The sequence below is a fragment of the Lepus europaeus genome, chromosome 9 (genome assembly GCF_033115175.1).
Source record: "Lepus europaeus isolate LE1 chromosome 9, mLepTim1.pri, whole genome shotgun sequence".
In the NCBI taxonomy this organism is placed as follows: domain Eukaryota; kingdom Metazoa; phylum Chordata; class Mammalia; order Lagomorpha; family Leporidae; genus Lepus; species Lepus europaeus.
Genome location: NC_084835.1, coordinates 119,926,407 through 119,948,122, shown reverse-complemented (window position 1 = coordinate 119,948,122; position 21,716 = coordinate 119,926,407). Strand labels below are relative to the sequence as shown.

Here is a 21,716-nt window from a genome sequence, read left to right as displayed (position 1 = left end):
AGATCTGAATGCCTTGAGGGCTGATTCTGAGGCCAGAGTGTTGTTTAGGACATCTGCCATCCTATGAGTCTGCTGTGTATCCCACTTCCCATGTTGGATCTTTCTCTCCCTTTTTGATTCTATCAGTTAGTATTAGCAGATACTTGTCTTGTTTGTGTGATCTCTTTGACTCTTAGACCTCTCAGAGCTATCAATTGTGAGCTGAAATTGATCACTTGGACTAGTGCGATGGCATTGGTACATGCCATCTTGATGGAATTGTGTTGGAATCCCCTGGCACATTTCTAACTCCACCATTTGCGGCCAGTCCGATTGAGCATGTTCCAAATTGTTCATCTCCTCCCTCTCTTTTTCCACTCTTAGATTTAACAGGGATCACTTTTCAGTTAAAATTTAAACACCTAAGAATAATTGTGTGTTAATTACTGGGTTCAACCAATAGTACTAGAACAACAACAACAACAAATACTAAAAAGGATAGAGTATTACATTGTACATCTAAAGTCAGGACAGGAGCTGATCAGTTCATTGTTGCTTATAGTGTCCATTTCACTTAACAGGTTTCCCCTTTGGCGCTCAGTTGTCACCGATCAGGGAAAACAAATGATATTTTTCTCTTTGGGACTGGCTTAATTCACTCAGCATGATGTTTTCCAGATCCCTCCATCTTGTTGCAAATGACTGGGTTTCGTTGTTTCTTACTGCTGTATAGTATTCTATGGAGTACATGTCCCATAATTTCTTTATCCAGTCTACTGTTGATGGGCATTTGGGTTGGTTCCAGGTCTTAGCGATTGTGAATTGAGCTGCAATAAACATTAATGTGCAGATGGCTTTTTTATTTGCCAAATTAATTTCCTTTGGGTAAATTCCAAGGAGTGGGATGGCTGGGTTGTATGGTAGGGTTATGTTCAGGTTTCTGAGGAATCTCCAGACAGACTTCCATAGTGGCTTAACCAGTTTGCATTCCCACCAACAGTGGGTTAGTGTCCCTTTTTCCCCACATCCTCTCCAGCATCTGTTGTTGGTAGATTTCTGAATGTGAGCCATTCTCACCGGGGTGAGATGGAACCTCATTGTGGTTTTGATTTGCATTTCTCTGATTGCTAGTGATCTTGAACATTTTTTCATGTGTCTGTTGGCCATTTGGATTTCCTCTTTTGAAAAATGTCTATTGAGGTCCTTGGCCCATCTCTTAAGTGGGTTGTTTGTTTTGTTGTTGTGGATTTTCTTGATTTCTTTGTAGATTCTGGTTATCAACCCTTTATCTGTAGTATAGTTTGCGAATATTTTTTCCCATTCTGTTGGTTGCCTCTTCACTTTCCTGACTGTTTCTTTTGAAGTACAGAAACTTCTCAATTTGATGCAATCCCAAATGTTAATTTTGGTTTTGACTCTCTGCTGTGGCCAGGGAGTGCAGTGGAGGATGGCCCAGGTGCTTGGGCCCTGCATCCCATGGGAGACCAGGAGAAGCACCTGGCTCCTGGCTTCAGATCAGCGCAGTGGAAAAGGAAGACCTTTCTCTTTGTCTCTCTCACTGTCCACTATGCCTGTCAAAAAAAAAAAAAAGATTGAAGTTTAAAAATAATTGAATGCTTCAGAATTCATTACAAAAATCTAATGACTATAATTGTTGACTTCCTCTGTAAATAGCATTTTGTTTCATAGGAATGCTCTTTAAATATTGAATTCTCTCAGATTGAAAGGCATTGCACTTCACATACAAATGCAAGTTGGTCACCTCATCTGGAAAATGGAGATGCTCTTTAGAACTGCCAAAAGAAAAGCATGGGCCAACTATGCATATTAAATTTCTAACTTTAGCAACACCCTTATATAAAATAATCTCACTTAAGATATTTTAAGACAGCTGTTTCTGTCAGAGAAACACATTGATTTTTTTATTAATTTCATATATATTCTCATAATCATGTTTCTAAGCCCCTTTAGGAAAATGGAACTGGTTTTGCTTTTGGCTATTTGATTACTTCTTTTGTTGCATCTGGTTTCTTTACAATTGTACCTTTCTAGTGTGATGAGAAGCCAAGTATCAGGCAGATCTGATGTCAATGCCAGTCCCCTGCTTGAGGGTTTGTTTCACTTTGGGAAAGTTACCTGGTTTTTCTACACTTTGGTTTTCTTTTTTTTTTTTGATTATTTGACAGGTAGAGTAATAGACAGTGAGAGAGAGACAGATAGAAAGGTCTTCCTTCCATTGGTTCACTCAAATGGCCACCACGACCAGAGTTGCGCCAATCTGAAGCCAGGAGCCAGGTGGTTCCTCCTGGTCTCCCACGCAGGTGCAGGGGCCCAAGCACTTGGGCCATCCTCCACTGCCCTCCAGGGCCACAGCAGAGAGCTGGACTGGAAGAGGAGCAACTGGGGCTAGAACCAGGTGACCATATGGGATGCCAGCACCGCAGGTGGAGGATTAATCAAGTGAGCCATGGTGCCGGTGCCGGCCCCTGCACTTTGGTTTTCTGAATACAACAAAGGCTTGTTTCTGGGAGGTCTGAGTAGGATAATACATTAGCAGTGTCTTAAAATCTTGACAACATTCCTTGCAGACTCACTTTTCCTAATAATAAATTAGCATTTCCAGTTGTGTTTTGATATGCAGCATAAGACACTTGAAATGATTGTTCAGGTACAGTAGGCTGGGCAAACACTTCCACATGAAAGCATCCAGCAACTAAATATCGTTGTTGAGTTAGTTGAGCAGTTACCTGGATGGAGTATTTTCTTTCTCTGGGCATGGTATTCCATTTCCATAACTCTATGCTAAAGTAGTATCACTGCAAGTAGTACAGTGCCCCACGTCATTGACCCTTGTCAGTGTTTTCTCCTGTTTACAACCACGTATGTTTGCAATGAAAATCATACATCCTTTTGAGATCTTATAGGCTATCTTTCATTTGTTTCATAATGTTTTAGAATATAAATATGTATTTGAATTTTTTCAATTTATCCTTTTTTTTCTTATAAAAATTCCTAGTGGAAAAGGAAGTGATTTTGCTTTTTGATTGTTTATTTGTGTTAGATGACTTATTTTGTTATAGTTTGCTTCCTTTATGGCTATAACTCTGGTTTATATTTGTATATTTTCACTCTCTTTACTTGAATCCAGCAGGGAGAATCCAATTTAGTGGAAACAGCCTCATAACCAGAGCTGGGAGTTTTAAGTTTTTTAAATGTCTTTATTTATTTGAAAAGCAAAAAGACACAGACAAATGCCTTCCACCTGCTGATTCACTCACTAAATGCCTGCAACAGCCAGGGCTAGACCTGGTCACAGCTGGGATGCAGGAACTCAATCCAGGTCTTCATGTAAGTGGCAGGGACTGAAGGATGTGATCCTTCCCTGCTCCTCGCAGAGGGCACGTTAGCAGGAGGCAGGGATTGGAGGAGGAGCTGGGTCTCTAACCCAGGCACATGGGCATCCCTAGGGACAGCTCAATCAACTGCACCAAATGCCCACCCAGAGCTGGGGATTTTAATTATAGGCAAAACTACCATATTCATTTGCTTATTTTCTTTGAGCAAATTATTTTGTCTATTTTACTTCAGCTTTCTATTAATGGTCATATAAAAGCATTCTTTCTAAAAAATTGATGTAAACATTTGGAAAGTAAACTACTTAATAAAACTGGAGAGTTTAGCATTTTTAGATACATGCCTAACAAATTAGACACATAAGGATTCTCTCAGTAAATTCAGGAGGATAATATTGTTTGAGGAAGAGTAGATCACAGATGGACTACATTAGTAGCATTTGAGTTTTGATAGAGTAAAACAAAGCTATAACCTGGGTCTGAGGATTTTCTGAGCATATGTTGCCTTAGGCTGAAGCAATGGCAGTTAGTTTAAAATTAGCATCAACATATTTGGGAATTTTATGACAGCTTCTAACTTAAACATTACAGATTGCCTATGTATAAATTCACTTTTACTTTGGAAAACATAATAAAGCTTCAGCAATTTTTCATTGTTTCTCAATTTCATCCATGTCCCTGGTTTCTGTTCTTTCTCTTCAGAGTTTTACCAGAATTTCCTCAGTTGAAACTTCCTAGTGTATTTTCAGCTGCTCACAAGTCTGCAGCACGTGAATATTGTCTCACACTTTGATATCTTAGTTCTAAACTATAACTGCTTTTGAGAATTATGTTATAACTTCTTACAGTAAAAATGCACTATCAACTGTTCTGTATAAGTACCATTACTAGCATAACATAAAGCAATATATAAATGCCCAATAAATATTTGGAGAAGGCTGAACATTTACATGGAATCAGTAAAGAATATAGTTTCCAGCCAGTTCATTCTTCACGAGGACATCCAATCACACAGTTTATGGAGTATTTAATGTGTGCAAAGTGTGGTGTGACTCTTAGAAGACAAAAATATATGCGGCTGCCTCCCTTTCCGGAAACACACAATTCAGTAGAAGGAACTTTGAATATGCCCTAAAAGTATTTTAGCAGAGCAAGTGTGGGAAATAATTCTGTCATTTTTGGAGAGTGAGAGGCATGAAATCCTTCTCCAAGTGTGAAGTAAACCTTGGTAAATCAGCTGGAAGTTTCTGGGCAGAAGACAGAGAGTGGTTGATCGATACAAAACTGAAGGATGGCTTTTTCTGAAAATAAGTGTGTAATGCAGGCAGATAAGAAGAGAGGTAATCTTGCCTGTTCATGGTTTGTAGATATGCTTGTGATTTGCCAGATCAAACTTCCGGCTAAAAGAGTGTGGTTATTACATTCATTTCTCAGAAACTTACCTTCAGCAGGGCTGTGCTTGGGAGACTGACTGAGAGTCCACGCTTTGCAAACCTCCAGGCTAGTAAAGAAAGTTTTGAAACTCTATGGATGTATCAGTGGAGAGAGAAAACTATTTTGAAGATGAAATTAACAGGAAGTTATGATCAAGTTATTAAGAATAGTGAAGGCAAAAGATACATTTCTATTAATGGATACTGATTTTTTTTAAAAAATACATAATGTATTGGGGAAGAATTTGTCATATGAGATTCATAGTTAATAAAATGAAAATGCATGCAGAAGAAAGACATAGCTTTTGTTCTCTGCTGAGGCCCGGGAAGGCAGTGGAGGATGACCCAAGTGCTTGGGCCCTGCACCTGCATGGGAGACCAGGAGGAAGCACCTGGCTCCTAGCTTCGGATTAGCACAGTGCCAGCCATGACAGACATTTGGGAAGTGAACCAACATAAGGAGACCTTTCTCTCTGTCTTTCTCTCTCTCACTGTCTAGCTCTATCTGTCAAAAAAAAAAAAAAAAAAGACATAGCTTTTTAAATTGAGTGCATGTCTTTGGTTTATATCAATATCACATTATGGGAAATTTATGTAAGAGGAAGTAACACATAGGTGTATATGCTAAAAAAATGTTGAACACTTAGGAGATATCTATGTGAAGATTGCCTTCTTTATTCTGGAACAATCTCAGATGTGCTACTCAAAGGTTTTTTCATCGTACTAGTGTCAGTGTTTGTCAGTTTTGTTTTGCTTTATGTAATTTCAAGTTTGACCTTGTGTCTGGTAATTGTATTTTTTAAGATTTATTTTATTTATTTGGAAGGAAAATTTACAGAGAGGGGAGCAGAGAGACGCAGAGAGAGAGATCTACCATCCTCTGGTTCACTCCCCAAATGGTCGCAATGGCCAGGGTTGGGTTAGATGGAAGCCAAGAGCCAGGAACTTCTTCTGGGTCTTCACGTGGGTGCAGGACCCAAGAACTTGGGCCATCTTCCATTGCTTTCCCAGGTACATTGGCAAGGGCCTGGATTGGAAATGGAGCAGCTGAGTTGTAAACCAGCGCCCATATGGAACACCAGCATCGCAGGCAATGGCTACACCACAACACCAGCCCCAAAGGTTTTCATGATTTAACCAACACATGCTTTCATCTCTGGCCCTCTGTCTTTTGCTTATCATTTCACCCACAATGCTTTGACTATTATCTGCAACAAAGTAAAAGGCCAGGCTGTGAGTTTAGAGGAATTGATAGATTAATGGACAAACAACTTCTCTAGCAGTCTGGTTTTGTCAGATAATTTACACAGTTGAAATCAAACTCTGTCTTTTGGTTTCGCTTGTGTTTTCCTTTGGCATTAAACAAACGATTTATTCTCAGACATTTTTGGAAGTAGAAGGAAGCCATGGAACTTTAGCAGGAATAAATCAGGAATTTATAAAGCACATTTGCAAGTTAAGGATACGTTTAAGTAAAGAAAAGATAATAACATCTGGATGAAATCTGCCATTGAGTGTTACTTGTGCTTCTTCCACAATAAGAGTAATTTCAATCAAGACTGCATTGTGAGATGGAAAAAGAAAAAAGGACGTGCTGACGCTTACTGATCTACACTCTTACTGTGAAACAGGGACATTACTTACCTTTGTTTTACAGATTTACTTGCGGTTCTTGGACTATGAGATGCAGAATTCTAACGAATGCAAGAGGAACTTTGTGGCTGTGTATGACGGGAGCAGTTCTGTGGAGGACCTGAAAGCCAAGTTCTGCAGCACCGTGGCCAACGACGTGATGCTTCGCACAGGGCTTGGAGTGATCCGCATGTGGGCAGATGAGGGCAGTCGAAACAGCCGATTCCAGATGCTCTTCACATCCTTTCAAGAACGTAAGATTCTCAGCACTAGACTGCTTGTCCTTCAAGTACCTCTCCTAAGCTGTTAATGGTGTTTTCTTCATGCAGTCTGAGCACAGCAGGGTGGCCCCTAATAAGTTGTTAAAATCCCTGAGATTCTTCTACTCCATTTTGATCCAGTGACAGGAGAGAGTTATATATTATGTTATGATCACTTATTTCAGCGTATGCATCATAGCCTTGCTTGAGACAATTCACACCACCCAGCTGGGAAATGATGAATTTTGTTTGCCTTTGGTTTAGCTCTGATGAAGCATATGGAACTGCTGTAGCAGCTTCTGATGAAGTTTGAGTTTAAATCTTTTTTTAAAAACCTGCATGAAAATATTTGGTAGGTCCTGTTTAGTAAGTTACTCTTGCAATCCTACTCATTTCACATAGGTTTGCAACTACAGAGTTCCAGCTTGGGAAGACAGTAAACAGAAAACATTTCAGAAATATTTAAAATGATGCCATGTGCGATATCTCATTATGTGCAAAGCATAACAGTTTTTAGAAGATTATGTTGCAACAAATAATCTGTGAGATTCAAAGATAGAGTGGGGATATTCTTTAGGAACCTCAAGTATTTCATATTTTAAAAATTTATGCAGGGGCTGGCACTGTGGCTTAGCCAGTCAAGCTGCTGTCTGTGGTGCTGGCATCCCATATGGGCACCTGTTCCAGTCCTGGCTGCTCCACTTCCAATCCAGCTCTCTGCTGATGAGCCTGGGAAAGCAGCAGAACATGGACCAAGTACTTGGGCCCTTACACCCACATGGGAGACCCGGGAGAAGCTACTGGCTTCAGCCGGGCCCAGCATTGGCCTTTGTGGCCATTTGGGGAATGAACCAGAGGATAGAAAATCTCTCTCTCTCTCTCTCTGTCTCTCTCTGTTACTCTTCCTTTCAAATAAATAAACAAAGCTTTAAAAATAATTTATGTAAATTAAAGATTTGTGAGAAATTCAGCTTTTAAGAAAACATACCTTGAATGCTGAAACTATTTTTTTAAATAGAAAACATCTTTAAAATTCCAAGGATTTTTTTGTGTTGTCAGTGGCACAGCAGCGAGTCTTTTTAAAAATCATAAACATTAAGTGTATTAGATAAATGTTTTATATAGTGAACAGTTTTGGCTTTAAATTCCCTGTAGTTACCCAGTGGGGGAGTTCTAGAGCACCAGACGTACTGAGTGTCCCTCCGTCTTCCTAACCTTGATGCATCATCCAGAGTGTTAAATATTGCTGGCAGCTCTGTGTCAGATTTACACAGCATGTTGCTATCTATGTCTTCATTTCAGCAGTTTATTAAAATGTTAAAGTCAGCATGTCTTTATTTTAGCAATGCATTTGAAACAAAATTCTCCTAGTGTTCTTGACTAGAATCTGAAGAAATTTAGGATGCAAGATAACATGTTTGGTGTTTCACTGTCAGTTGCTCTTCCAAATTCACTGAGTTGCATCTTTGATGAGGAGTTTCAGGATTCGGTACTTTATTGACTGGCCTTATCCATCTTAGCTAATAACATATTGAGAAGTCCTATGTAATTTAAATGATAAAAGTATGGAAGCAAAAGCTAACAGATTATATTATATAGTCAATATTTTAAAAATAATATGAAATATGTGACTTGTAGCAAAACTACACTGTTTTAATAGTGATAACTGAAAAGTCAGGCTTATAATTCCAAAATCAACTATACAAGACTAGAGAGGAACTGGCTTCTAAGATTCTCTAAGGTTTTTTCATTCAAACTTAATGAGAGTCAGTACTTTCATTATAATTGACAAACACGATTGTAAGCTGCTTAGCTTTTATTAAGAAAGGTGCAGTTGTGGTGCCAGGAAGACATTCTCATAGGAAGCTGCCATGTTCAAACACAAAAGGCAAAGTTGTTTTCTTGGGAATATTATTAATGAGGATGCTAATTAACTGGAATACATGACAAGGAGGCAGAAGCAACCAGAATCATGACAAAATGCAAAGAAGTAGCAATATGTACATTTCAGTTTAATTTTTATTGTTTAAAGTGAAATAGCTAACTTGGACTTATGTTAGGGGGAAGGGATTAATGTGTGAAAGCTAAGATTAATATTCAAAAATTGCAGGGAAACATTTCAGTATACTTTATGGGGAAATTTCTAGTCCATATGAGATGTTATAGTCAAAACTTGAATGGATGCCCGTGGTTTAAAAATGGATTATTATCCAGCTGAGTGGTGTGGGGTAAACATCTGTGTTGATAAAAGAAGAATCTAGTTAACATATAGGGCCCCTACCAGCTCTAAAATTGTGTTCACCATTATGTCATCTGCTTATTTATGAAATGGTTTATTATATCATGTTGTGAGTATGTCCTTAGAAATATGTCTATTTGAGATAATCAATAGGGTTTCAATGTTCATGAATTAATCTCCAAAATCATTCTAGTGGCTGGAGTCTCAGTGAGTCACATAGAAGACATAGGATGTTCTTTCTACCTGGGAAGATAAGGCACCCAACCCTTACTGCATGAACAACATAAGTGAGCAATATCTACTTTTGATTTCAGAGGTTCTACCTTTTTAGCAGCTCCTCTCTCATTGGCAGCTTTTGCACAATGAAACTTCAGTTAGTTTATACATGAACAGTGAGAAACATATTTCTGCCAAAAACAGACATCCAAGTAAAATGAATGAAAAACAAATTTCCCACTTATGATGTGTGGAAATTGTTTATAATAATTGGGAAAATGAGTTCATATATTTATCCTCATATTACTTGCAACCAAAGACTATGAAGCCTAAGCTATAGACTTATTTATGATAAAGAAATTTGTAAGTGAAAACATTTATATTCCAAGAGGAATTGAGCTGAACTATTCCGTGGAAGGCAGTTCTTGGATGAAATGATAGGTTCCACCTCCTGTGTTCAAGCCTGATGCAGTCCCCACTCTGAGATGAGCAGATCCTGCGAATAACATGGGACATCAATCAGGTGGTTAGCTTACTTTTATGGGAAAACATATTTTGCAGGAGTGAATAAGATACTTAATCAGATTCTGTTGAGTTTATCAGAGGGAAGATGATTTGGGGTGAATCTGTTCTAATCAGATGGTTTCTCTGACACACAAGCGGCCATGTTGTGAATGGTCTTCCCATTAGTGGTGTAACCTCCTGGAGCTGAGAGCAACCCTGGCCAACAACTAGCAGCAAAATGAGGACATCTTCCACACAACTGCAAGGAGCTGTGTCCTGCCCATCAACTGAATTATCTGGGAGGAGGCCTCTCAGTGCCAGGTGGAAGCCTCAGCCTCTCTTACCACCTCAATTACACCTGGATCCGGGGCCCAGGCTTTTCACCTGTGAAACTTTGTGCAAATAGATGTGTTGTTTAAAGATACCAACCTAGCAGGGACTTGTTACACAGTGACAGAAAACTGCACATCTGGGCACCAAAAATGAGGCTCTGCGGTTACAAATACATGAAGATTTGGAGCAGTTTGGGATTAGGCAGTAAGCAGTGATTGGAGGACTTTTGAGGAATGTGAGAGAAAAAAGCCTAAATTACCTGAGACAGATGGTTACTAGAAGTCTAGACTTAATAGAAATCTAGGTTTGGATGGCTGCCAGCAAGAGCTCAGATAAAAATGGGGAATATGTTATTAGAAACTAGAAGAATGAATATCCTTGTTGTGTAGGGGCAGAAAGTTTAATGAAATTATGTCCAGCAGGTATGCAGCAGCAGAGTTCTAAGAGATGACTCTCAGGCACGTAGCTCAAAAAATCACTGAATTCCATGTTGAAGGTGTAGCCTGGTTTCTTGTTGCTTATAGTCACATGTGAGGGAGGAATTGTTAAACAAAGAGGAATTAAGATTGAATGATTTTGAAAACTCCCACCATCCTCTGGAAAAGATCTTAACAGTAAGAGGTGGAGCCAGCACTGTGGTGTAGCAGGTAAAGCCACCACCTGCAGTGCAGTGTCTGTTTGACTCCCTGTTGCTCCACTTCAGATCCAGCTCCCTGCTAATGTACCTGGGAAAGCAGTGGAGGATGGCCCAATTGCTTGGGCCCCTGCACCTATGTGGGGAGACCAGGAAGAAACTCCTGGCTCCTGGCTGCAGATCAGCCCACCTCTAGCTACCGCAGCATCTGGGGAATGAACCAGCAGATGGAAGACCTCTCTCTCTCTCTATAACTTCCTTTCAAATCAGTAGATAAATCTTAAAAAAGAGAGGTGACTTCAAAAGTATAGTGTAAAGAAATAGCTAAATTTATGGCTGTGCTGGCTGTGCTCAACCATGGGAAGTGTCAAAAAATGTTCAACACGTAACAAAAAGGCTCATTTGTGAGGTCCAGTGCATGCCATGCAGCAGAGGGTGGCGCCTCCAGAGGATCAGGGACACTGGCCCTCATCCTTCTGAGCGGGAGCTCGGGAGGGAGCATCATCTCAGACAGTCATGGGTGGGTGGCTTGTGTGGAATGGAGCAAAACATGAATTTCTCTTTTTTTAAATACAATATCTTTTGGAACAGTGGACATTTGCAATTTTAGCACAAATGTTGGTGAAGAATCTAATAAATGTGTATATGATTAAATTGAAATTTGGAAACTGAATTTCTTAGATTAAAAAAAGGTGAAGATAGATCTGACTTGAAAATACTCAATACTTTTGACTGATAACTTGGTCGCTTCAGAACAGAGAGTTTTGGAAACATTGATTTTTGAGAACAAATATTAAGATGATAAAGGACATGAAGAGAAGATCTATTTCTGGCCTCGATTCTGGCCAGCATTTTTCAAATAAAATGTCATTTCTTCTAGTTGCATAGCCTAAGGGCCATTTTGTTTAAAGTACTGTGGCAAGGGAAATTTTTCCATTAATTTTAAGAAAAAAATGCAAACATTTGAATTGGGGGAAATTCGATTGCTCACTTTCTTTACATTCCTTTTTCTTTAATTGGAATAGCACAAATAAAAGTGATGATTGGCAGCAAGCTTTAAACTGTCTAATACAATTTTCAATTTTTTTAATCCATTATTAGATGATTACGCAAAACTGCTCTCTTATGTTTTAGTTATTTTCTTCCATAAACTTCATTTTAAATGTTTTATTATTCCTTAGGAATTAAAGTCATTGCTAGACTTTAGTGAAAAGATAGCATTCAACATCCATTTTGCTGCTTAAAGAATAGTTATTCTGATACATGGTTTTTTTGGTTTTTTGTTTTGTTTTGTTTTTTTTGACTGTCAGAATTAGAGAGAGAGAGACAGAGAGAAAGGTCTTCCTTCCATTGGTTCACTCCCCAAATGGCCGCTATGCTGGCGTGCTGTGCCCATCCGAAGCCAGGAGCCAGGTGCTTCCTCCTGGTCTCTCATGCGGGTGCAGGGCCCAAGCACTTGGGCCATCCTCCACTGCCTTCCCGGGCCACAGCAGAGAGCTGGCCTGGAAGAGGAGCAACCAGGACAGAACCGGCGCCCTAACCGGGACTAGAACCTGGTGTGCTGGCGCCGCAGGCGGAGGATTAGCCTAGTGAGCCACGGCACCAGCCAGATACATAGTCTTTTAAAAGCCCGTGGAAAATGAATATTAAGAAAATTTTGCACCAGGGCAGAAGTCTTGTGCAGTGGCTAACCTGTCACTTGGGACACTTGCATCCCTGGTCATTGTTCAAGGCCCAGCTCCATTCCTGGTTCCAGCTTCCTGCAAATGCACATGTTGAGTACCAGCAAGCGATGGTTCAATGGTTGGATTTCTGCCACCATTACAGGAAATCTGATAGAATTCCTGGTTCCTGGCTTCCGCCCACCTTAGCTCTGGCTGTTGTGTCCATTTGTGCAGTGAACCAAGTAATAGGAGACATCTAGTTGTCTGACTCTGTATTTCTCTATCTCTCACTGTCTCTCTCCCTGTGTGTGTGTGTAGACTTTGCTTTTGGAAAGGAGATTTTGAGATCTTTGAACATGGTGGCGCACAGTCTGATTTTCACTTTTAAATGATTGGGTTCTCTGTGGTCACGTTGCAAGTGTGGGAGACCCCTGAATGAAAGTGGTGGCAGTGGCACAAAGATAGAGCTGAGCCAAGGAAGTCAAATGAAGATCTGAGAAGCAGAAGCTGAGAGACGCTGTGGTGAAAACGGACAGTTGATGCTGGAATGAGGAGAGCGCCTCCGACCAAAGAGCTTAGCATGCACCAGATGTTTACAGACTTTCCTTAGGATTGACTTATTTGAAAGGCAGAGTACAGGGAGAGGGAGAGACAGAGATATCTTCCATCTACTGGTTCATTCCACGGTTGGCCTCAACAGCCGAGACTGGCCAGGTAGAGGCCAGGAGCCAGGAGCTTCTTCCAGGTCTCCAACATGGGTGGCAGGGGGCCAAGCACTTGGGCCATCTTCCACTGCCTTTCCCAGGCCATTAAAAGGGAGCTGGATCAGAAGCTGAGCAGCCAGGACACAAACTAGCTCCCATAGTGGATGCCAGCATTGTAGCTGGTGGCTTTACCCACGATGCCACAACACTGGCCCCAATATCATGATTTTTAAGGAGAATATGAACAAGCATCAGGATTTCCAGGTTTTCTTGATGCAGTGTGATGACTCCTTTGACTTTGAACCCAGCTACTGATGATAGATTTATTAAATATAAAGCACAGGTATTTGAAATATCTGTGCTTCCAAGAGAAATCTGACAGTTTTTGTTTCAATTTTGGCTTAATATTTCTGGAATAATATTTAGTGGCCTTTTAGGTTCCAAAGAAAGAGAATGAATCCTTAGAGAATGAATGTTAGTGGCTTCAGAATTAAAATAGCAATTATAAATTAAAACCTTCTAACTACAACGTTGAAATGATATTTATTAACGTGTGAGACAAACCTGGTGAGCAATGGCACATCCATAGCTAGACTTGTCATTTTATGAAATTGGTGTTTTATAAACCCTTATTAAGCATGTTATATAAAACTTCCTTTATTTTGAGTGTGTGGCTATCAATCTTTCCTTTGCCCTCCCTTAACCTATTCACATTTCTCGAAATTATCTTGGCTGTCCCCTGGCAAATACTTCATTTCTTTAAAGCTGCGGTGATATATAGATGTAAACATGCGTTTCCAGATGCCTGCCTGGTTTTAAGCACCCTGAGAAAGAATTTCTTTCACTAAATTCTGGGGCAAGCTCCCCACCTTGTGGCCACAGGGGGAACAGATGAGAATTGAAAAACGGAACCCAAAAGCACAGTAAAGCCATACTCATAAAATACTTTCTAGGTTCATTCACTATTTTTTTAATTTGCCAAAGTATTAAACCCAAGCATAGTTGCATCATCGTTCATTTTTGCATGAACTTTTGAAGATCTCCCACACACCTGAGTTTTAGTCTAGTGGTTAAGACACTCACATCCCGTTCCTAGTGTCTGGGTTTGAAACCCAGTTCCAGCTCCTGACTCTTTCCTGCTAACACAGAGCCTGGCAGGTTTCTGCCGTGTATGTGGGAGCCCTGGACTGGGTTCTAGACTCCCTCTGCAATCCAGCCTAGCCCTGGCCTTAAACAACCATTTGGGGAATAAAATAGCAGATGAATTCTCTCTCTCTCTCTCTCTCTCTCTCTCTCTCTCTCTCTGCTTTTTCTCCTTTTCTATGTCTCTCTAATGCCACTCAAGCAAATATGTTTATTTTTAAAAATATGAAAAAGCAAATAAAAGTTTTGCATTCAGTATTCTTTCCTTGAAAAGTCATGAGTTCTCGCTAATTATAAATCTGTTTCTGTACATGTGTGTTTGTATATCTATGGATACATATATTTATTTACACATATATGAGTCATCTTCAAAAAGCTCGTAGAAATGTATTCTATATAAAAACTGTGCATGGATTTCAAAATTATTTTGTACAAAAATATAAGTATTTTAAAATTTTATTTTCCATAAACTTTTTCAAGTGTTTTTGAATGTATTTATGGAGTTTCTCAGATAATTTAAATATAATGTTATATAAGTTTTTCTAGAATTTCCACCCATACAGGGGTTGCAGAGCTATTACTGAAAGAATTTAAAACTAAAATTACATTTTATGAGGAATATGAGGTATACAGCATGACTAATATGAGCTATGTGGTGTTACTATAAAAGTAAAACAAGTTAGCATTAAAGCACCATCTGTAAACTATCATTCTCAGCTGTAGACATTGTTTTAATTGTGCTATGACTCTAGTGGTGAAAAAAATGTATTTCTCTTAATTTTGAAATCTTACAGCATTTTATTTGCTGTATTAAACTTCTCACATCTTTTCATAATCATCTATCCCGCTTTGATACCTTGTTGGAGATCGGATTTAGCTCCCAGTGCCTGTATTTGCACTGAATCTGGAGATCACCACCAGTGTGTATCGTCACTGACGGTGAATGCAGCCCAGTCAACCAATTTCATCACCGCAATGTATATTAAATATGAGTACGATGACATACGCCTTAGGTTGCTCAGGGATGATTTTCCGCTGGTTCTGAGATTCCACGGCATTCTTTATTTTTCCTATGCTTCTGTGATGTTATAGGGCTTGGTTTACAATTAAAAAATTAGCACTTGATAAGTATAGTTTTGTAATTATCTGAATATTTTAATTGTTTCCATGCAGTGAAAGCACACATGTACATACAGAATTTCAGTCTGAAGCATAATTTATACGAGTGGTTGACACTAAGCTTGCTAAAGAATGCAACAAAAGAAGCCCATGTGAAGAATGTATTGCATTTTTTTATTTTTATTTATTTATTTATTTATTTATTGACAGAGTGGACAGTGAGAGAGAGAGAAACAGAGAGAAAGGTCTTCCTTTTCCGTTGGTTCACCCCCCAATGGCCGCTGTGGCGGGCACGCTGCGACCGGCGCACCGTGCTGATCCAAAGCCAGGAGCAATGTGCTTCCTCCTGGTCTCCCATGCGGGTGCAGGGCCCAAGCACTTGGGCCATCCTCCACTGCACTCCCTGGCCACAGCAGAGAGCTGGCCTGGAAGAGGGGCGACCAGGACAGAATCCGGCGCCTCGACTGGGACTAGAACCCAGGGTGCCAGCGCCACAGGCGGAGGATTAGCCTAGTGAGCCGCTGCACCAGCAGAATGTACTGTATTTTATGATGGGAGACACCTTGTACTGTTTTCATAGCTGAGCCTCTCTAGAAATAATTACCACTATGGCAGTACTTCTGTGAATCACGTGACAGGCCATGGGTACCAATTCCATGGCAAATTGTCATCTAGTCATTTTATTTTCAGATTTGTATTGTGAGTGACTGACAGCTGAGCATCGCTTATGGAGTTCTTTGTCTTGTTCTCTTGTATTCAGCTCCTTGTGAAGGCAATACATTCTTCTGCCACAGTAACATGTGCATTAACAACACCTTGGTCTGCAATGGACTCCAGAACTGTGTGTACCCGTGGGATGAAAATCACTGTAAAGGTAATGATTAGTGCTTGAACTTTGCAAAGTCCCCAGCCCGTGGAATGTGAGGGAAATTTATATGCATCAGAAATTCCTAAAAACTGAATGTGTGGTGACTCTCGTGAGCTCTGTGTGTGTCCTGTAATTGATTTGCAGGCATTTGTCTTTGCCTTTATTCATGCTATATCCAGAGGTGTCCTCATTCATGAGTGCACAATGGACTGTCCTTAACACTTTAACATTCATTGAAGACATCCACTTAAGTCAGCCTGCTGAGCCATGGAGAGGGAATTGAGGCTTTTATTGGAGTGCATTACATCCCTGTCATACTTGATATCCCTTAATCCTTGGCTACACCTCTCATTTTTTCCAGTTTGTCTTCATTGGACTTTGTGCACCTAAGCTAGAAATAAAACATATTGAAGGAACACTTGTGCTTTCAATTACATTCAGCTACTGAGATCCACTTCAGTTTTGCTATGAAAATACTGCTCTTTCTTCCCAGTGAAATAACTCCCAATGTCCCTGTTCCCTTTGTTTATGTAGACAGGGATCCTTGGCGGGGGTATAAATATTGAATGTTTTAGATAAATTGAAAGTACCATATAAACTCTTTTATTTTGATCCATTATTAAATAACTTACAAAGGAAGATAAATAGACTAAAAACTCTTTCTTGCTTAAAGTTCATTATCCATTAAAATGCTTGTGGATGGAACAGAGAAGCATTGTCGAAGTAGTTGTTGTTTCATAAGTCAGTAAGAAAAGGAGATCTAGGATCAGCTACTGTGGTGATGGTGATCATCATTTCTCTGTCCAAAGAACCTCTTCTGAGCAGATAGGAAATAAATTAAGTGCTCTCTGAATTATCATGAAACAGCACCGGTAATGCCGTTGGCTTTGTTGTCCACTGTGCATTTGTTCCCATGGCATGTTCTAAATATGTGACATGAGGCAGCCGTCAGTAAAATGCAAATGCATGTACCTTATGAAAGTCCTTGTTCATTTTCTCCAGAAGGCAAGACTGGTTTCTTGATTTCTCATTCATGTTTTTTTTTTAATAGGAAAACATACTGTAGTTTCAGTCACAGAAGTTACTGTGAGTTAGTTTTATGGTGCAGCACATGGTGTTTGTCCCTGTTTCCTTGTAAAGAATGTATTTTCTGTTAGGTGATTGCTCTGTAGATGCCTATTGTAGCTAGTGGTTTTATAGGACATGTTATTCAATTCTTCTTTCTTTTGATCATATGCCATATTGTATCCATTATTGAAATGACATTCAATTTACTGTTATGATTAAATTGTCTTTTTCTCTCATCGATTCTGTAAAGTTTATATATCATTGTATTTTCAATGTGTTATTAAGTCCATGTATTATTATAATGGCTATATCTTAAATGATATTTTAATGTTTAGTAACTTTTGGCTAAAAACATATTTATTTGATCCTAGAGTTGCCACTTTAGCTTACTTGTGATTTTTATTTCTACACTAGTTTCCATTCTCCGTTTTTCAGTCTACTGGTATATTTGAATAGAAGGTATTTCTCCTACAACCGTGCATAGTTGCATCTTATTTTTTCTACAGTCTAACAATCTCTGTCTTCTGATTGGGTTGTTTAATCCATTTACATTTCATGCTGTTATCATGATAGTACTTCTTTCTATGTTTCATGCAGTTTTCCTCTTTTCTTCTTTTGTTCCTGTCCGCTATATTACGTGATATATTCTGTTGTAACATTGTAATACTTTTGGTGTTCTGAAAACATTTTTATTCATTTACTTCCATTTTATTTGAAAGGCAGTAAGACAGAAATAGAGACAGCCCTTCCGTCTCTTGGTTCACTCCCTAAATGCCTGCAATAATAGTCCAGGCACTGGGCTCAATCTCAATCCCCGTTTCACTGTAGGTAACAGGAACCCCGGTACTTGACTCATCATGGGCTGCCTCCCGGCCTGTGTGTTTGCAAGGCTCTGGAACCACGGTCAGAGCTGGGTTTTGCACTTAGGAGCTATAATGCGGGATGCAGGCATTCCAGACACTGTCTGAACCTCTGTTCCTAACGCCCACCCCACTTTTAGTGGTTTTTAATCTATTTTACTTTCTTAGACTACACAGGACCTATAAAATATAGCTTAACTTCTCAGAATATATTTCAGATTTATACTAACCTAATTCTAGTGAGACATAAAACATTATATTCCCACACAGCTCTGTTTTCTCTCTTTTTTCCTATTGTTTTCGTACATTACCTCTACATGTTAAAAAAACCAACAATAAGTAAAAATAAATCATCACTTCATGTAATTTAGTGTCTTTTAAAGAAGTTCAGAGAACAAAAGAGAGCAAGCATGTACTAATAACTTTGTCGTGCAGTCCTGGTTGTAGTCTTTGGTTTTGTAGATTTACTTTACCCTCTGGTATCATCCTCTTACTCCAATAACAGTTGTGCCACCACTTACCTGGTTTGCATTGTTTCTACCAAATATATGCAGATACTTTAAAAAAACTCACAGGAAGATGACAATGAAAGTTTATTTGGTTGTCTAAAATATTTGAAAACCATACATCACTGTTTTTATAATACACATCTTCTGTGAACTTTTTGAAGACCTTTCATATTACATTTCTATAAGTTGTAGTTCCAAAGATAAAATATACTTATCAAATTCCTTTTTAAAAAGTCAAGTAAAGAAAATAAAAGAATTGTGCAATTGATATCTTTCATTATTATTTACATAATTATATTTGTTGGCTTTCTTTACTTTCCTGTTTAATTTATTGCTTGTTTATTTTTTTCATATGTATTTGTTACTATCTAAAGTCAACCATCTTCAACTGAAACAACTTCCTTCAATATTTCTTTTAAGGCAGCTTTTTCTGCATTGACAGTTGTTTCACTTTTTTTAATCTGTCAATGTCTTTGGATACATTTTTTAAAAGATTTATTTATTTATTTATTTATTTGAGAGGCAGAGTTACAGACAGAGAGGGAAAGACAGAAAGGTCTTCCATCCCTTGGGTCACTCACCAAATGGCCATGATGGCTGGAACTGGGCCATTCAGAACCCAAGAGCCAGGAGTTTCTTCGAGATCTCCAACACAAATGTGGGCACTCAAGCACTTGGACCATCTTCTACTGCTTTCCCAGGCCATTAACAAAAAGCTGGATCAGAAGAGGAGCAGCCGGGACATGAACTGGCACCCATATAGGATGCCAGTGCCTCTGGTGGAGGCTTAGCCAACTATGCCACAGCACAGGCCCTTTTGGATCAATTTTAAAAGTCATTTTGCTGAGTGCTAGTGTTGGTTGACATGTTTTTATTCTTTTCAGTTAGTTTTGTTCTCAGGTGCACTACTTTGAATATATCATCACAGTGCCTTCTGACCCCCACGTATGACAAATCAGATGTTAATCTCATTGGGGCTCCTTTCTATGTGATAAGTTGCTTTATCCTTTTTTATTTAAGCCTTTTCTCTCTTTTCCTTTTCTAAGACATGTTTAATATTATATATCCAAGTGTGTGTCTCTTTGCATTTATGTTACTTGGAATTTGTTAAACTTGAACATGAAATGCTCCTAGATTTAGGAAGTTTGGAGAACTTTGTTTAGAGAATTTTTTGTCTATTTTGTTTAGAGAATTTTTCCTCTATCTCTCTCACGTCTGTCTTGCACTCCCATAGCATTTTGGTGTGCTTGAATATTTGCCACATTTTTCTAAGACTCTGTTAATTCTTTTTAATGCTTGCTTCTCTTCAGATAGCATCATTTCTTTTCCATGACTTAAATTATGAAGAGGATCCCATGTATTGTTTCATATAACCTCCCTGAGCAGAGTTCCATCAGGATGAACTGAGGTTACAAGGCACACATAAAGACTGAGCGGTTGCAGCAGTCATGAGCCCTAAGCAAATTGATAGATTTGTTTAAATAAACATATCTCCCTTTGCTACAAACCATTGGGGCAGTCCCCATAGTTTTATTAAACCAGACCTTAAATGGTAGACTTTTAAAATAATTTTCACCGGTTGTGGTTATTTAATTTGGAGAATACCCGTGCACATGATCCTCATGCTACCATTCCAAAAGTGTCTGTCATTAATTTGAATTGAATTACATTCTGGTATTACAATATTATTGTTATATTGGCTTCACTTATCCTTGTCATTGAGAGATGCAGAAAAAATATGTGTATATGCATGTATATTTATATACGTATTTTATTTGTCATGTTCCCAGTAGTGGAGTTTAGAGATTTTCTTAAAATTATGAGTGTCTATAATATTGCTAGTTTATTCTCAAATCTCATGCTAAAGATATTAGAAAATTCTTCAATTGTATTCAATAATGCATATTTAATAGTAAATACATTTGAAGAAATATTTATAATATCTTTAGTGTGATATATTATATATTGGATTATACATTATGCATAGGGGACATTGGCAATGGGAACACTATTTTAGCAACTAGAAAATGGATCCCCTGTGAAAACTGAGATTTTTTTTGCTTGTTTTAAAATATTTTGTTGTGCTACCTTAAGCCTATACAAATTCTATGTTCATCTAATTTCATTTGAAATTCGCAGTGAATATTTGACTACACTATTGATGTGTGCTGGGTTGTTTCTTGCTTGCTTTGTGGTTTCTGCTGTGTCCATCTGCAGAGAAGAGGAAAACCAGCCTCCTGGATCAGCTGACCAACACCAGCGGGACTGTGATAGGTGTGACTTCCTGCGTGGTGATCATCCTCATCATCATCTCCGTCATTGTGCAGATCAAACAGCCCCGTAAGAAGTACGTGCAGAGGAAGTCAGACTTCGACCAGACTGTCTTCCAGGAGGTGTTTGAGCCCCCGCACTATGAGCTATGCACTCTGAGAGGGACAGGAGCTACTGCTGACTTTGCTGACGTGACAGAAGACTTTGATAACTACCATAAGCTGCGGAGGTCATCTTCCAAATGCATTCACGACCATCACTGTGGATCACAACTGTCCAGCACTAAAGGCAGCCGCAGTAACCTCAGCACAAGAGATGCTTCTGTCCTGACAGAAATGCCGCCGCAGCCCGTCAAACCCCTCATCCCCCCCATGAGCAGAAGAAACATCCTTGTCATGAAACACAACTACTCGCAAGATGCTGCAGATGCCTGTGACATCGATGAGATCGAGGAGGTGCCCACCACGAGTCACAGGCTGTCCCGGCACGACAAAGCCGTCCAGCGGTCAGTATCCATAGATTTTTTGATGACAACTATAACCTGAGGACTGGAATGCTTCCAGAATCTTGTGTTCTATTTTGTCTTCGTATTTCAGTTTCCCTTTAATCAGTGATCTAAACCACAGTCTCAGTTTTTTCCTCTTGTTTTTCCTTTCCAGTGCTCCCCATACTGTTCCTAAATCCAATTTGTGTGTGTGATGCGTGTGAACACACATGCACACACAGACCAAAGATCTCACTTATTTCTACATGTATGCAAATCATTATTTATACAAAACTAATGATATTAATTAATAATATAGGTTCGTATTGCTACATTGCTTCTATGTGGTCATGAATCTCATGCCCATTAATATCTACATATTTTTAACATGAAATGATTGTATTTGGGAAAAATTGCCTTACCAAGGTGGGCAACCCATCTTG

The 21,716-nt window shown here is 39.1% G+C and overlaps 1 protein-coding gene across 2 annotated transcripts in view; it reads left to right on the top strand.

The window, feature by feature from the left end:
* Positions 1–21,716, top strand: part of NETO1 (neuropilin and tolloid like 1) — a 123,773-nt gene that overhangs the window by 101,472 nt on the left and 585 nt on the right. For both annotated transcript variants that reach the window (XM_062201797.1, XM_062201798.1), the window contains 3 exons: positions 6,423–6,651; positions 15,974–16,087; positions 20,736–21,294. In XM_062201797.1, coding sequence (XP_062057781.1) covers positions 6,423–6,651; positions 15,974–16,087; positions 20,736–21,294 — 902 coding nt within the window. The remainder of the gene's footprint in view (positions 1–6,422; positions 6,652–15,973; positions 16,088–20,735; positions 21,295–21,716) is intronic.